The 16,811-nt window shown below is 47.3% G+C and overlaps 1 protein-coding gene across 1 annotated transcript in view; it reads right to left on the bottom strand.

Moving 5' to 3' along the window:
- LOC309556806 (cadherin-19-like) overlaps window positions 1-16,485 on the bottom strand; it is a 200,829-nt gene extending 184,344 nt beyond the window's left edge. Inside the window, exon 1 of the mRNA XM_082259323.1 lies at window positions 16,182-16,485. Coding sequence (XP_082115449.1) covers window positions 16,182-16,394 — 213 coding nt within the window. The 5' untranslated portion in view covers window positions 16,395-16,485. The remainder of the gene's footprint in view (window positions 1-16,181) is intronic.
- Window positions 16,486-16,811: the final 326 nt, after the last annotated feature.

The following is a 16,811-nucleotide window of genomic DNA, read 5'->3' as shown; positions in this document are numbered from 1 at the left end:
TCTCTCTCCCTGTCACCTTCCCTCTCTCTCCCTGTCACCTTCCCTCTCTCCCTGTCCCCTGCCCTCTCTCTCTCTCACTGTCCCCTGCCCTCTCTCTCTCCCTGTCCCCTGCCCTCTCTCTCCCTGTCACCTGCCCTCTCTCTCTCTCCCTGTCACCTGCCCTCTCTCTCCCTGTCACTTGCCCTCTCTCTCCCTGTCACCTCCCCTCTCTCTCTCCCTGTCACCTGCCCTCTCTCTCCCTGTCACCTGCCCTCTCTCTCCCTGTCCCCTGCCCTCTCTCTCTCTCTCTCCCTCTCCCTGTCCCCTGCCCTCTCTCTTCCTGTCCCCTGCCCTCTCTCTCTCTCTCTCTCCCTGTCACCTGTCCTCTCTCTCCCTGTCCCTTGCCCTCTCTCTCTCCCTGTCCCCTGCCCTCTTTCTCTCCCTGTCCCTTGCCCCCTCTCTCTCTCTCCCTGTCCCCTGCCCTCTCTCTCCCTGTCACTTGCCCTCTCTCTCCCTGTCACCTGCCCTCTCTCTCCCTGTCACCTGCCCTCTCTCTCCCTGTCCCCTGCCCTCTCTCTCTCTCTCCCTGTCACCTGCCCTCTCTCTACCTGTCCCCTGCCCTCTCTCTCCATGTCCCCTGACCTCTCTCTCTCTCTCTCTCTCCCTGTCCCCTGCCCCCCTCTCTCTCTCTCTCCCTGTCACCTGCCCTCTCTCTCCCTGTCACCTGCCCTCTCTCTCCCTGTCCCCTGCCCTCTCTCTCTCTCTCTCTCCCTGTCACCTGCCCTCTCTCCCTGTCACCTGCCCTCTCTCTACCTGTCCTCTGCCCTCTCTCTCCATGTCACCTGCCCTCTCTCTCTCTCCCTGTCCACTGCCCTCTCTCTTTCTCCCTGTCACCTGCCCTCTCTCTCTCTCCCTGTCCCCTGCCCTATATCTTTCTCTCCCTGTCACCTGCCCTCTCTCTTTCCCTGTCACCTGCCCTCTCTCTCTCTCTGCCTGTCCCCTGCCCTCTCTCTCTCTCCCTGTCACCTGCCCTCTCTCTCTCCCTGTCCCCTGCCCTCTCTCTCTCCCTGTCACCTGCCCTCTCTCTCTCTCTCCCTCCCTGTCACCTGCCCCCTCTCTCTCTCCCTGTCCCCTGCCCTCTCTCTCTCTCCCTGTCACCTGCCCTCTCTCTTTCCCTGTCACCTGCCCTCTCTCTCTCTCTCTGCCTGTCCCCTGCCCTCTCTCTCTCTCTCCCTGTCCCCTGGACGTTTATTGCACATTGGTGATTCACTAGTCACATTCCGGACTATTTTGCTAGCACGATTTGTACTGTTTTCCATACTTACTTAGTTATAAGTGATTTGTTTACACCATTTTTGTATGTTGTATATATGTATTTGGGTTAGCGCACCTGATTTTTAACACATTCTATACATTTCACTCTAAGGTAGCAGCACACCTCAATCCGAATCAGCGCACTTTCCTACCCATCACTAGGGATGATCGAACGGTTCGGGTCGACCATCGGTTCGACCCGAACATTGGATGTTCGATATTCGGCCGAATACCGAACTTTTTGCGGCAAAAGTTCGGTATTCGGCCACCAGAACCGCCCAAAATGCACTGGGACAGGAACTGGGCTTTAAAAGCCCGTGATTGGCCCAGAAACGTCTGCAAAAGCCAATGAGGGGGCAGGAGTCTCCTAGGAACGTGATTGGAGTGACTACGGGGACCAGAGGCCAATCAGGAGTGAATACGCCCCACACTATATAAGATGGCCCCGCCTAACCCCTAGCACAGTTATCCAGAGCCTGTTGAAGAGAGTTGAAGCAGTTCTGTCTGACTCCTGCTTGCTACACTACATTTCCTATATATCGAGTGGTTCTAAAGCTCCATATAGCAGAATTGTATTTAGCTTACAGCCAGTGTAGTTAGATACAGCGATTGTGCTGGTTCTTAGAGTTACAAAAAAAAAAAAAAAAACTTAAGGGACAGTGTCAGTCTTCTGCTGTATGGAGCTTTCTATTTAGTGGAAAGGGATATCTAGTGTAGTTAGGGAACTTTGTACTACATTAGTTAGATTTGAAAATTTAGTTTCTGTAGGGAAAGTGTGAGGGTTCTGTTTAGTGAGCACGTGGCACAGTGCTGCTCTATCACAGCAGGTGTACGTGCTTGCTAGGCAGCAAAATACAGTGACAACTTAACGCCTGTTGTTCAAAGCGTTAGGTGCACTGTACAAAAGCCTTTGCAACTGTGCGTGACACGCAACTGCTGTGCTGTATCCAGCGACAACTGTGGGTCGCATAGCAGTGTGCGTTATCACCGCACACAGTTGCCAACGCATCAGTGACAACCTAACGCCTGTTGTTCAAAGCGTTAGGTCCACTGTGCAAAAGCCTTTGCAACTGTGCGTGACACATCTGCTGTGCTGTATCCAGCGACAACTGTGGGTCGCATAGCAGTGTGCGTTTTTCACCGCACACAGTTGCCAACGCATCAGTGACAACCTAACGCCTGTTGTTCAAAGCGTTAGGTCCACTGTGCAAAAGGCTTTGCTACTGTGCGTGACACATCTGCTGTGCTGTATCCAGCGACAACTGTGGGTCGCATAGCAGTGTGCGTTTTTCACCGCACACAGTTGCCAACGCATCAGTGACAACCTAACGCCTGTTGTTCAAAGCGTTAGGTCCACTGTGCAAAAGGCTTTGCTACTGTGCGTGACACATCTGCTGTGCTGTATCCAGCGACAACTGTGGGTCGCATAGCAGTGTGCGTTTTTCACCGCACACAGTTGCCAACGCATCAGTGAGAAATATGCCTGGTAGACCAAGAAAAGGCATACGTGGCCCTGCTGCGGAAAGGGGCACAGCTTCTAGGGTGTCTAGAGGCAGGGGTGGACGTGGTGGTCAGTCCTCAGCCAGGCCACCATTTGGATTGTTCTCCGGCAGTGGCCAAGCTATACGTCCACAGTATGTACAGGAGGTGGTGGACTATATGAACAAACCCTCATCATCGGCATCATCTGCAACTACAGTGACCCAGGCAGAGAAAAGTGGTCAGTCTTCTGCAGTTGTCAGAACAAATACAGATGAGTCCATGTCCACCTCATGTCCTCCCTTAGACCCAACTTCAGACATGGCAGAGGAGTCAGCTGAGCTGTTTGACCACAGTGTCGGCCATCTACTCCAGCCTGATGCTCAGTCCTTTATGGAGTCTGATGTTGGGTCTGAGTTTGAGGAGGAGGCAGAGCAAACAAGAGGGGAGAGCAGACGGCCCGCTCCATCTAAGGCCACACCTGTTGTCTCCCAGGCCAGGCCTGATGCTCAGTCTTTGATAGAATCAGATGTTGGGTCTGAGTTTGAGGAGGAGGCAGAGCAAACAAGAGGGGAGAGCAGACGGCCCGCTCCATCTAAGGCCGCACCTGTTGTCTCCCAGGCCAGGCCTGATGCTCAGTCTTTGATGGAGTCAGATGTTGGGTCTGAGGTTGAGGAGGAGGCAGAGCAAGCAAGAGGGGAGAGCAGACGGCCTACTCCATCTAAGGCCGCACCTGTTGTCTCCCGGGCCACTATACACACCTCATCTTGCTGGGCCTTTTTTGAGACATCCCATGCAGATAAAACAGTTGCGATCTGCAAGATTTGTAAGAAGGGTATAAAACGTGGCAAAAATGTCAACCACCTGGGTACAAGCTGCCTAAACAGGCATTTGACAACCCACCACTCGGCCCGTTGGCAGGAGCATTTAAAGAACCCACAAAAGGGCCAAAGATCGGTCAGTCGGCCTCCTAGTTCTCCTCGCGCTCCTCCTCATGCTCCATCTGCTCCACCTGCTCCACCTGCACATCAGTCTGTTCCTGGCCCTGCTATAGTCACTCGTCACCTGTTGGCAGCCTCCACTGGCAGGGATGATGATATAGCAGGCAGTGTCGCATCTACCTCCAGCACACCACCAGCTGTAACATCTAGATGCCAAATTTCGATTCCACACATGCTGGAACGAAAAAAAATGTATACTCCCCGCCACCCACATGCCCAGCGTCTAAACAGTAGTTTGGCTAAACTACTGGCTCTGCAACTATTACCATTTAACCTGGTAGAGTCTGCTCCCTTCCGTGACTTCGCAAAATGTGCAGTTCCACAGTGGCAGGTGCCAAGTCGGCATTACTTTTCCCGTAAGGCCCTGCCATCCCTATACCAACATGTGGAAGGCAATGTAGTGTCGTCCCTGGCCAAGTCAGTCAGCCGTAAGATACACTTGACGGCTGACACTTGGTCAAGCAAACATGGGCAGGGACGGTACATTTCTGTCACTGCTCACTGGGTGACACTGCTTGCCAGCGGAAGGGATTGTAGCCAGGGCTCGGTGCTGCAGCCAGTGTTGCCCCCACGTCTGCAAACAGCTGGTGGTGTCGCTGATCCGGGTAGATCGATCACTTCTACCCCCTCCTGCTCCTCCTCCTCTACCTCCTCCATGCCCTCCTCTGCAGAATGGTCCTTTGAATATGATGAGGTACCACGTAAACGTTCAAAGGGCCATTCTATTTCTCAGGCCAAAAGGTGTCACGCAGTGCTGCAGCTTGTGTGTCTAGGGGACAGGCAGCACACTGCCCCTCAGATTCTTGGGGCTCTGCAGGCACAGGCCCAGAGGTGGTTGACACCACGCCAGCTGCAGCCAGGGATGGTGGTTACTGATAATGGGTCAAACCTCCTGGCCGCCCTTCGTCAGGGAAAGTTAACCCATGTGCCATGCCTGGCGCATGTCCTGAATCTCGTGGTACAGCGGTTTTTGAACTCGTACCCGGGAATGCAGGATGTGCTAAGGATGGCAAGAAGGGAGTGCAGTCACTTCAGGCGGTCGTACAGTGCCACTGCACATTTGGCCGAAGTGCAGCGCGAGTTTCACCTGCCGGTACACCGCCTCATCTGTGACATGCCCACCCGCTGGAACTCCACCTTGGCTATGCTGCAGCGCCTGTACACGCAGCAGAGGGCCCTCAATGAATACCTATGCGAGTACGGCACCAGCACTGGCTCTGCGCGCCTGGGCTTCTTTTCACCACGGCAGTGGCTTTTGATTAAGGATGCATGCGCTGTCCTCTCGCCATTTGAGGAGGCCACAAGGATGGTCAGCCGGGACAGCGCATGCATCAGTGACACCCTACCGGTACTGTTTTTGTTGGAGCACACTCTGCGTGGCATTATGGACAGGGCACTGGAGGCAGAGCAGCAGGAGGAAGAGGAGGACTTCCTTGCCTCTCAAGGCCCCCTTTATCCTGAGAATCCTGACCCCATTATGCCTAGCTCCCAGAGGCCCGAGCAGGATCCAGGGGTGGAAGAGAAGGAGGAGGACGATTCAGCGGGAACTTTTGCAGGGTTTGAGGAGGAGGAGGAGGAAGACATGCGGCAATCTGCAAGGCCTAGTTTGACTCCCTCGGGACACTTTGGAGTAGTACGTGGCTGGGAGGAGGAGGAGCCCGTTGAAGATAATGTCGTTATGAGTGACCCCGAGGAGTCAGCTTCTCAGGCCTTCGCTAATTTGCGACGCATGGGAAACATCATGCTCCAGAGCCTGCGAAAGGACCCCAGAATCAAGGCCATTAAAGAGACTAACCACTATTGGTTGGCCACCCTACTTGACCCCCGGTACAAGTGTAAAGTCTCGGAGCTTTTCCCATCCACCCAGAGAGTCCCCAGGATCAAATCCCTTGAGGACAGTCTCAAGAGGAATCTGGTGAACATGTTCCCCGACTCCCGTAGGGTGCAGGGGCGGGGACAACCTACCATGGATTCTACTGGTGGTCACGAGAGGAGCGTTGGAGAAGGCGTGCGGTTGACGGATGCCTTTCGGTCTTTTTTTAGTCCTCACCGCCCAGGCCTCTCAGCTGCCACATCGCATCGACACCGTCTGCATCACATGGTGGACGATTACGTGAGGGCACAAAGTGACACAGAGGGCTTTTCATGTGACGAATCCGATCCACTGGCATACTGGGTCTTAAGATTAGACCACTGGCCAGAACTGGCCCAGTATGCCATGGAGTTGTTGGCCTGCCCTGCTTCCAGTGTCCTATCGGAACGGGCATTCAGCGCAGCAGGAGGATTCGTCACAGACCATCGAACGAGACTCTCCACCGACTCAGTCGACCGTTTGACATTCATTAAGATGAATCAGTCGTGGATATCAAGCTTTGATGCACCTGATGCAGACCTTGTAGACTAGGCTATCGTTGTGATGTGGCAGTTGAGCCTCAGTTTAAGCCTGGACCATGGTGCCACCCTCAAACCCTCCTCTCATTCTCTTTACGTTCACAGAACCTCATTTTGGTTATGACAAAAACGACAATGTTTGCGCACCTGTTCCACAGGTGCACACCTTTACAATTTTTGGGCCTCCTTCAACACCAGCTCTTTGGGGTTAAGGTGGGGAGGCTATGCTAAAACAAAAACGACAATGTTTGCGCACCTGTTCCACAGGTGCACACCTTTACAATTTTTGGGCCTCCTTCAACACCAGCTCTTTGGGGTTAAGGTGGGGAGGCTATGCTAAAACAAAAACGACAATGTTTGCGCACCTGTTCCACAGGTGCACACCTTTACAATTTTTGGGCCTCCTTCAACACCAGCTCTTTGGGGTTAAGGTGGGGAGGCTATGCTAAAACAAAAACTACAATGTTTGCGCACCTGTTCCACAGGTGCACACCTTTACAATTTTTGGGCCTCCTTCAACACCAGCTCTTTGGGGTTAAGGTGGGGAGGCTATGCTAAAACAAAAACTACAATGTTTGCGCACCTGTTCCACAGGTGCACACCTTTACAATTTTTGGGCCTCCTTCAACACCAGCTCTTTGGGGTTAAGGTGGGGAGGCTATGCTAAAACAAAAACTACAATGTTTGCGCACCTGTTCCACAGGTGCACACCTTTACAATTTTTGGGCCTCCTTCAACACCAGCTCTTTGGGGGTTAGGGTGGGGAGGCTATGCTAAAACAAAAACTACAATGTTTGCGCACCTGTTCCACAGGGGCACACCTTTACAATTTTTGGGCCTCCTTCAACACCAGCTCTTTGGGGTTAAGGTGGGGAGGCTATGCTAAAACAAAAACTACAATGTTTGCGCACCTGTTCCACAGGTGCACACCTTTACAATTTTTGGGCCTCCTTCAACACCAGCTCTTTGGGGGTTAGGGTGGGGAGGCTATGCTAAAACAAAAACTACAATGTTTGCGCACCTGTTCCACAGGTGCACACCTTTACAATTTTTGGGCCTCCTTCAACGCCAGCTCTTTGGGGTTAAGGTGGGGAGGCTATGCTAAAACAAAAACTACAATGTTTGCGCACCTGTTCCACAGGGGCACACCTTTACAATTTTTGGGCCTCCTTCAACACCAGCTCTTTGGGGTTAAGGTGGGGAGGCTATGCTAAACAAAAACTACCATGTTTGCGAACCTGTTCCACAGGTGCACACCTTTACAATTTTTGGGCCTCCTTCAAAGCCAGCTCTTTGGGGTTATGGTGGGGAGGCTCCGCCAACACCAAAACTACCATGTTTGCGCACCTGTTCCACATGTGCACACCTTCATAATTTTTACGCCTTCTTCAACACCAGCTCTTTGGGCTTACAGTGGTATGGCTCCGCCAACACCCAAACAACAATTTTTGCGCACCTGTCACACAGATGCATATCATTGTAATTTTTTTCCTTACAAAGGCAATTATTGCTTTCATTACCAGCACTTTCATAGGGATATGGTGTCAAGGCATCGTCCGCACCACCAAATGCCCAATTTTTAAGCATCCTTTACTTCTATTCAAAGTCAAGAGACAACAGTATTCATCCAAAACATCTCTAATCTTGTTCACTCTGCACTACATTGTGGCCCCTACCCCTAACCCTCAATGTATCCGTGCATATATGTCTGTTTCTTGTGAGATTTCAAGTTAAAGTGCACCAAACACCATTTTACATGAAATAAAGTGCAATTACATACATCTTTGGACTTCTTGAAACATTTGGTAATAATAGCCCCATTGTGGAAATACACCCGTTAATTATATGCACATTTAAAGAGACAGCACCTTTTTCCAAAAAAACCTCTAATCTTGTTCCCAGTGCACTGCATTATGTCCCCATCATACACATTGGCTGAGCCGTTGATTAGGAGCAAAAGAAAGGTGCGGTTAAGCAAAAAAGTCATTTTTGAAGGTTTAGTATGCTGTAATTCTGGTTCTGGACATGCTACAGAGCTGAAACTTCACAGGTACACCTTTTAGAACCCCCAGACACTAAATCCAAAGAAATCTCTTTTTTTTTTTTTTTTAATTTTTTCAATAATTGGCTATCTATCAAAAACGACAATTTTTAAGAACTTTTTTTTGTGTGATTAATAGTCCCTGGGGCATGACCCAGAACCCTAGGCACTTTTTAGGGGCATTTATTGGGTTTTAGGGCTTAAAAATGGTGGTTTTTTGATTACAGAAGTTCGGGTCCCATTGATTTCAATGGGGTTCTGAAATCCGAACCGAACTTTCGTGAAGTTCGGGTGTTCTGGTCGAACCGAACTTTTCAAAAGTTCGATCATCCCTACCCATCACCTCTCTCTCCCTGTCACCTGCCCTCTCTCTCGCTCCCTCTCCCTGTCACCTGCCCTCTCTCTCCCTGTCACCTGCCCTCTCTCTCGCTCTCTCTCTGTCACCCGCCCTCTCTCTCGCTCTCTCTCTGTCACCCGCCTTCTCTCTCATCCCCCTCTCTCTTTCTCTCTGTAACCCCCTCTCTCTGTAATTCCCCCCCGTCTCTCTCTGTCAAACTCTCTCTCCCTGGGGGGGCGCAGATACAGTTCCTCGCCAAGGGTGCTGGAGACCCTAGGTACACCTCTGGCTATGATGTAGAGGTGCTCTGGTGGGGACCCTAAAATCAGGGTGACTCTGATGTAAGAGGAACTCTGATGGTAATCCTGATGTATTGGGGGACTCTGATGTAAGGATGGACTCCGATAGGAACCCTGATGCCTGATGTAAGGGGGGACTCTGATAAAGTCCCTAGTGTTAGAGGAAGAATCTGAAGTAAAGGAGGAATCTGATGGAGACCCTGATGTAAGTGGGGATTCTAATGTAAGGGTGACTTTGAAGGTGGGCTCTGATAGTAACCCTAATTTAAGGGGGAACTTAATGTTAGGAGGACTCTGATGGGAATCCTGATGAATGAGACACTCTGATGGGAACTCTAATGTAAGGGCATACTCTGATAAGCACCCTGATGTAAGGAGGTACTCTTATAGAGCCCTGTTGTAAGGGGGACTCTGATGGGGACCCTGATGAAAATAAGCACTCTGGTGGGGTAAGTGAACTCAAATGTAAGGGTAGACACTGATGGGGACCCTGATGAAGGGAGGGACTTGGATGGGGACCCTGATGTAAGGGGAGACTCTGATGGGGTGAAAAAACAACAATTAAATTAGAAGGGCACACGACCTAGCACATTAAATGCATGTCATAGCAAGTGGGACCAATTGCCTTCAGGTCTAATGTAGTCTATCGGTACTGCAGGAAGACCAGGCAGCATCTGTAATAGCTGATGGCTGACGCCTTTCATGGATGAATCCTCTTCATCAGAGTAATTTCACTACCCTGGCTCTGATGAAGAGGGTTTGCCCTTGAAACTGATCAGCCATCAACTATTACAGACATTGCCTGATCTTCCTGCAGTACCGATAGACTACATTAGACCTGAAAGCAATTGGTTACACTTGCTATGACATGCGTTTATACAATATGTGTTTGTGAGTATATCTATTGTTGTTTTTATTTTTTAAATACATTTTATTGAGGTAATGCGCTAGGTCGGTGTGCCCTTCTCTTTTTACTGTTATTTTTAAGTCTATAAGAATACCCATTGTCTTGAGTAGACAGCAAGGCCACTGGGGCTAAGAAGGAATCTTTACACTGTGTACCTCTAGGTTAACCATTGTGAGCACAGGAGAATGCCTTTTGAAAACTCTGATGGGGTCCTTGATGTAAAAGAGGAATCTGATGGAGACCCTAATGTAAGGGGGACTCATATGGTGATTCTAAGCAGGGACTCTGATATAAGAGCCTCTCTGAAGGTGAGCTCTGATGTTACCCTAATGAAAGGGGGGACTCTGATGGGGATTCTAATGAAAGGAGGAACTCTATTGGGAACTCTGATGTAAGGGGGACTCTGATGGGGATCCTGATGTATGAGGGACTCTAATAGGTACTATATTATATATGTAGGCTCTGATGGGGACCATGATGTACGGAGGAACTCTAATGTAAACTTGGTTGTAAGGGGGGACTCTGCTGGGGCCCTGTTGTAACGGGGGACTTATATGGGGACCTTAATGAAAGGAGGAACTTTTATGGGGCCCCTGATGCAAAGGAGACTCTGATGAGGACCCTGATGTAAGGTGGGATTCTGATGGAGACACTAGTGTTAAAGGACTGTAATGGGGAATCTGATATAAGGGGGACTCTGATGTAAGGGGGGCTCTGATGGGAAATGTGCCACTTTAAGAATGCACGCAAGACACTTTTTCAAAATCTGTCTGTGCCAGGGTCTCTCTGTATGCCAAAAGAGAGTTGGTCATAATTAGCATTATTTAAAATATGAACAGTATTTTGTTTAAAAATTTGACATAGACATTGTACCTCATTGAAAAAATGGTGCATTTTAGAACTACCAGAAATTGACACAAGAATCACAACCAGAACGGAAAGTGTTGCAGATGCTTCATGAATTTGGAGCAATACATTAACAGGAGGATTTAATGCCCAAAAATGATACCCAGTTTTATGGTGAAATATTCAAGTCCCCTATGTGATAACATAATATAAATGACAGTTCCTCTTCAATGAGACATTAATGTTCTCTATGAGATCAGCTGTGGTCTCTTAGATCATCTACTTACCTGGCCATAGCAGCAGCACAGTGTTTGATCAGCTACTTCTGTGGCCACAGTAGCCAGGGAATGACAGCTCTGAATCTGGAAGTGATTAAATTCTCATTGCTTCCGGGTTTATTCACCAGTGGGAAGATCAGCAAACAGCTGCTCCACCAACAACCCCCACTCGAGTCCTGGGCCCACACATAGGACAGGGAGCATGAGATAAATGATGGGGGTAGTTGAATAGGGGGCTAGAACTTTTTGAGGGGAGTGGAAGTGTTTGGGCAGTTTTACAACTGTCCAAATCAGTTTCAGCAGAAAGCCAACCATTGGCTTGACAGATATAAACACACTCTCAGCCTTAAGTGTGTTTAAAATCTTTTGCTACCAGCCACCATTTGCAAATGACACTGGTACACAAATGATTCATTTATGCCATTTTATATCTGTCTTTAGTTTAGTTTTAATGGATATTTAATTAATGTATATAAAGGCCAATATGGAAATGGAATGGAAAACTGCTAGATTTGTATTTAATGAATCAATAGTGGATAAAAAACACAATTCAACAAGGTGACTAGTTTAATTTGATTGTTTCCCAATGGGCATGGTTAAAACATCAGGCAATAACAGTTTAAATACAATTATGCTTATTTTTGTTATTATTTAGAATTTTGTGCAACCAGTTTTGTAATGTATTCATTTTTTTCACACTGTGCTGCCAAGCAGGTGACAAACACTAAAGTAAGCCACGCTAAGCTGTGAATCTGTGCTGTAACACAAAATGTTGAATATTGTGAAAATACCAAGTTAAATACTTGAAAATATGAGGTGAATAAAAATAAAAACAGCAACTCAAAATGTGACATACACCCAAAAATGTATAAAATGAGTTGTGTGCAAAGTAAGTATAGTTCAATAGTCCTTTATAAGTCCTAAAAAAATAAACAGTGACAAATATATGTGTCTGAAGGTCAAAAAAGATCTTGATCACAAAAACTGCTGAAAAACTCCTGGGAATCAATCCAGTAGTCAGTGTGACATTCCAAAATGTTAGATCACTCCTATTACGAGGAACAGCCACTAGATACGCAAGCTGCTTACCAAATTGGGGGTCTCAGGGGGGGTTTCTATCACATTAGGTGCCACTACATCTCGTAAGTTAGGGGTACCTTTAACCACTTGCCTACTGTGCACTTAAACACCCTTTCCATCCAGGCCAATTTTCAGCTTTCAGCGCTGTCACACTTTGACTGACAATTGCGCGGTCATGCTACACTGTACCCATTTGAAATTTTTATCATTTTTTTCACACAAATAGAGCTTTCTTTTGGTGGTATTTAATAATCTCTGGGTTTTTTATTTTTTACAAAAAAAAAGAATAAAGACAGAAAATTTTGAAAAAAAAAAAAAGTTTTTCTTATTTTCTGTGAGTAAATTTTGAAAATAAATTTTTCTCCTTCACTGAAGGGCGCTGATGAGGCGGCACTGATGGGCACTGATAGGCTGCACTGATGGGCACTGATGAGGTGGCACTTATGGGCACTGATGAGGTGGCACTTATGGGCACTGATGAGGAGGTACTAATATGCCGCAATGATGAGCACTGATAGGCGGCATTGATAGGTGGCACTGATAGGCGGCACTGATAGGTGGCACTGATAGGCGGCACTGATAGGTGGCACTGATGAGCACTGATAGGCGGCACTGCTGGGCACTGAGAGGTGGCACTGCTGGGCACTGAGGTGGCACTGCTGGGCACTGAGAGGCGGCACTGGCGGGCTGCACTGATGGGCACTGAGAGGTGGCATTGATGGGCACTGATGGATGGCACTGATGGACACTGACAGGTGGCACTGATGAGCACTGATGGGCAGCACTGATGAGCACTGATGGGCAGCACCATCAGTGCCCACACTCAGTGCCCATAGTGCTGCCAGTCAGTGCTTATCAGTGCCTAGATGAGCAGGCACTGATGGGCACTGACTGGCAGCACTATGGGCACTGATTGTGGGCATTGATGGGGGATACTGATGACGGGCACTGTGGGCACTGATGGGGGGGCACTGTGTATGTTTTTTACCTTTTAGTAATCAGGGCACTGGTGATCAGTGCCCTGATTACATGTCTCTTTGTCCCTGGCGCTGTGCAGCTCTCCCTCCTTCCTCACACTGCAGGCTCCGTGTGAGGAAGGAGCGCCGGCGATGAGAGATGATCTCATATGTTTACATATGAGATCATCTCTCATTGGATGATCCGATCACGTGGTGAATGGCCGCTGTGATTGGCCATTCACCACGATCTGTGATCGGCCGTGTCCAAGGGACACGGCCGACACAGATTCTCCCCGCTGCGCGCTCGCGGGAGCGCGCGGGGGGCGTGTCACTGGGAGGCCGTTTAAAAACGGCCTCCCTAAAATTCGAGTCTGCGCTGCAGCCGTATATAGGCTGTAGCGCGGATGGGAACTAGTTAAAGATGACCCGTGGTTTATCAGATATCACTGTTTTCAAAATTGGATCGTTGTTTAAAGTTTGGGCACACCTTAGGATTACCTGTTACTGCCTGTTAACTCGTAATGGCGGCGATCTGCGATATTTTTGCGGGACTGCGACATTGGGGCGGACAGATCGGACCCTTGACTGACATTTTTGACACTTTTGGGGTTACCAGTGACATTACTACAGTAATCAGTGCTATACATATGCACTGTTACTGTAAAAATGACACTGGCAGTGAAGGAGTTAACTGTATTGGAGAGGGAGGTGTTAAGTGTGTCCTAGGGGCGTGTTTATAACTGTGATTGGCTGTGGCTTGATGTGTAAGAACAATGATCAACGGTCCTACATAGTAGAACCGTTTGATCACCATTCTTACACAGGGAGAACTGACAGGCGGCTTTGTTTACACTAGACGCCTGCCTTTCTCCCGCTGTCACGGGCGATCGCGAGTATCCGGCGGACATCGGGTCTGCCGGGCACACGCGCGGGGGGGGGGGGTCCGTGACCGAGCGGGAGCGTGCATCCGGCAGCGTGCGCTCGCTCCCAAAACCCTTACAGGCTAGCGACGTAGCCCTACATCGCTCTGCCTGTGAGGGGCTGACTGCCGACGTAAATAGTCGTGCGGCAGTCGGCAAGTGGTTAACAACCATACAGTGTTACGCTATGGGATCTTGTATCATTTTATCATTTTTTACATGCACGTGGTCCATGTTTGCAGAGCTTTCCTTGTCGTCTGAGGTTGGAATTTATCCAGAGGTCTATCTTATTGAGGATCCTGGGAGTATACATCTTTGAATCAGGCACTTGATATACCCCAATCTGGTAAGCAGTTTGCGTATCTAGTGGCTGTTCCTTGTAATAGGAGTGATCTAACATTTTGGAATGTCACACGGACTACTGGATTGATTCCCAGGAATTTTTCCAGCAGTTTTTGTGATCAAGATCTTTTTTGACCTTCAGACACATATATTCGTCACTGTTTATTTTTTAAGACTTATAAAGGACTATTGAACTATACTTACTTTGCACACAACTCATTTTATACATTTTATGTTGGGTGTATGTCACATTTTGAGTTGCTGTTTATATTTTTATTCACCTAATATTTTCAAGTATTTAACTTGGTATTTTCACAATATTCAACATTTTGTGTGTTACAGCACAGATTCACAGCTTAGCGTGGCTTACTTTGATATCATTTTTGTTTAAGTGTTTGTCACACTATAAGCTGCTGCTCATAGGTACATTAGCTTAGTACGGTTATCCTCCAAATTTACAGGTGACAAACACGGTTGTTAATAACATAATTGATCTTTGTGGTTCAGAAGCTTTCTATATATACTTTCCATCTGTGACTCAGCATCATCACCTCTGTCCAGTGAACAGGAAGCTTACCTTGGAAACACCAGTCCTGACTCACCAAACAATAATGCTAGGCCAGGAAAAAGCAGGGAAATATTTCTGTCTGGCATGGTTTTGAATACTAACAATGGTTGGCTTATCTTAAAAGTCCTTTAGTATGAAAACATATGAAAATGTATGTATTTATTTTGCGTATTTACACTCAAAATAAAACCCAACACTTTTGTTTTTGCCCCCATTTTTCATGAGCTGAACTCAAAGATCTAAGACTTACTGCAGTCAGGTCAAGACCCAGATAAGGATGACGAGCATGCAGATGAGCTTCCCTGAGAAGGTTTCTAACATTTTGTGCAGAAATTCTTTGGTTATGAAAACCGATTTCTACAGCAGCTGTCCGGGTGGCTCAGACGATCTTGGAGATGAAGATGCTGGATGTGGAGGTCCTAGGCTGTTGTTGTTACACGTGGTCTGCGGTTGGATGTACTGCCAAATTCTCTGAAACGTCTTTGAAGTCAGCTTAGGGTAGAGAAATGAACATTCAATTCACGGGCAACAGATCTGGTGGACGTTCCTGCAGTCAGCATGCAAACTGCACGTTCCCTCACAACTTGCAACGTATTGTGCTGTGTGGTAAAACTGCACAGTTTAGAGTGGCCTTTTATTGTGGCCAGCCTAAGGCACACCTGTGCAATAATCATGCTGTCTAATCAGAATATTGATATGCCACACCTGTAAGGTGGATGGATTATCTTGGCAAAGGAGAAGTGCTCACTAACACAGATTTAGACAGATTTGTGAACAATATTTGAGAGAAATAGGCTTTTTGTGTACATAGAAAAAGTCTTAGATCTTTGAGTTCATTCAGCTCATGAAAAATGGGGGCAAAAACAAAAGTGTTGTGTTTATAATTTTGTTCAGTGTAGTTACTTGCCTGGAGTTCCACTTTGAAGAATAGTAAATATTTACAGTATGTACCTAATATCAACATTTTCATTCAGTATGAGTGTCGGTTCACATTTCTGCGATCACAGAGATCGTATGTAATTCAGAGCGCACTGCTCCTAAAATTACATGCGATCTCTGTGCGGTGCAAATTCAGCCATACAGTTTGCACCACAATCGCACCCAAGGCGCACAGGACCCTTTTTTTTGGTCCACAGCAGAATCGGATCGCAAGGTGGTTCACACTAGTGCGATCCAATTTTGTGCAAACTTTCAGATCGCACTGCGATATGCGGTCTGATCTGGGGGTGTCTTTAACTTTTAATTGACACCCCCAGCGTATCACATATGGCAGTGTGAACTGCCAGGGGTGCGGATGCGATGCAAGAACACACTGTATATTCGCAGCGTTCCCCCATCACAGAAATGTGAACCGGGACTGAAACCATTCATACTTATTGTAGAAACACATTTACAAAAAACATTATGATTACTTTTACAATATTGGTTTGTACTACTTACCTGTCCTACATAACTTGATTGGTTTGTGATTGGTTGCTCCTCAATGACAGTTAAAGGTTCCCATTGCCATCCTCGTTTAACTCTTGCATGATTTAAAACTTTATTTGGCTGAGTTACAAATTTGAAAAAATTCATGCATATGGCACAAGACCACAGAAAAGAAAGTTCCAAGAGAATTGTTAGCCATATGACCAGGTTCCTCATATTGTACATTCAGTGCAAATGCGTTATGAGTTGTTTGATGATGCACAATTCACATATTTGTGAACTTTTGTTCCAATGAATGTGGGATTGCATTGTCTTCATAATTCTGGAAAAAAACATGAAAACATTACATGCTAATGGAAAGGAATATTTGAAAAATAATGTATATATAACTCTTGCTAGCAGCTATCACATAACTCTGGCTACAAGTGTCTCTACAAACGTAATTAAAAACAATATAACCACTATAAAACAGACTAAAAAAATGACTCCCTTCACATAAAATCTAAAAACAATGTAACTAAACACCTGTAGTTTTGTAAGCTACTGAAGAATATAGTGGAATATTACTAACTGTGGGTAACGCTCCACCCTAATTACCAACATCCCTGTGTTGATATGCCAAAGAAAGATTTGTACATTTTT

Source organism: Pelophylax lessonae, assembly GCF_965119305.1.
Source record: "Pelophylax lessonae genome assembly, chromosome: 5".
In the NCBI taxonomy this organism is placed as follows: domain Eukaryota; kingdom Metazoa; phylum Chordata; class Amphibia; order Anura; family Ranidae; genus Pelophylax; species Pelophylax lessonae.
Note: the sequence above shows the minus strand (reverse complement) of the source record. Positions and strands in the feature narration are given on the sequence as shown.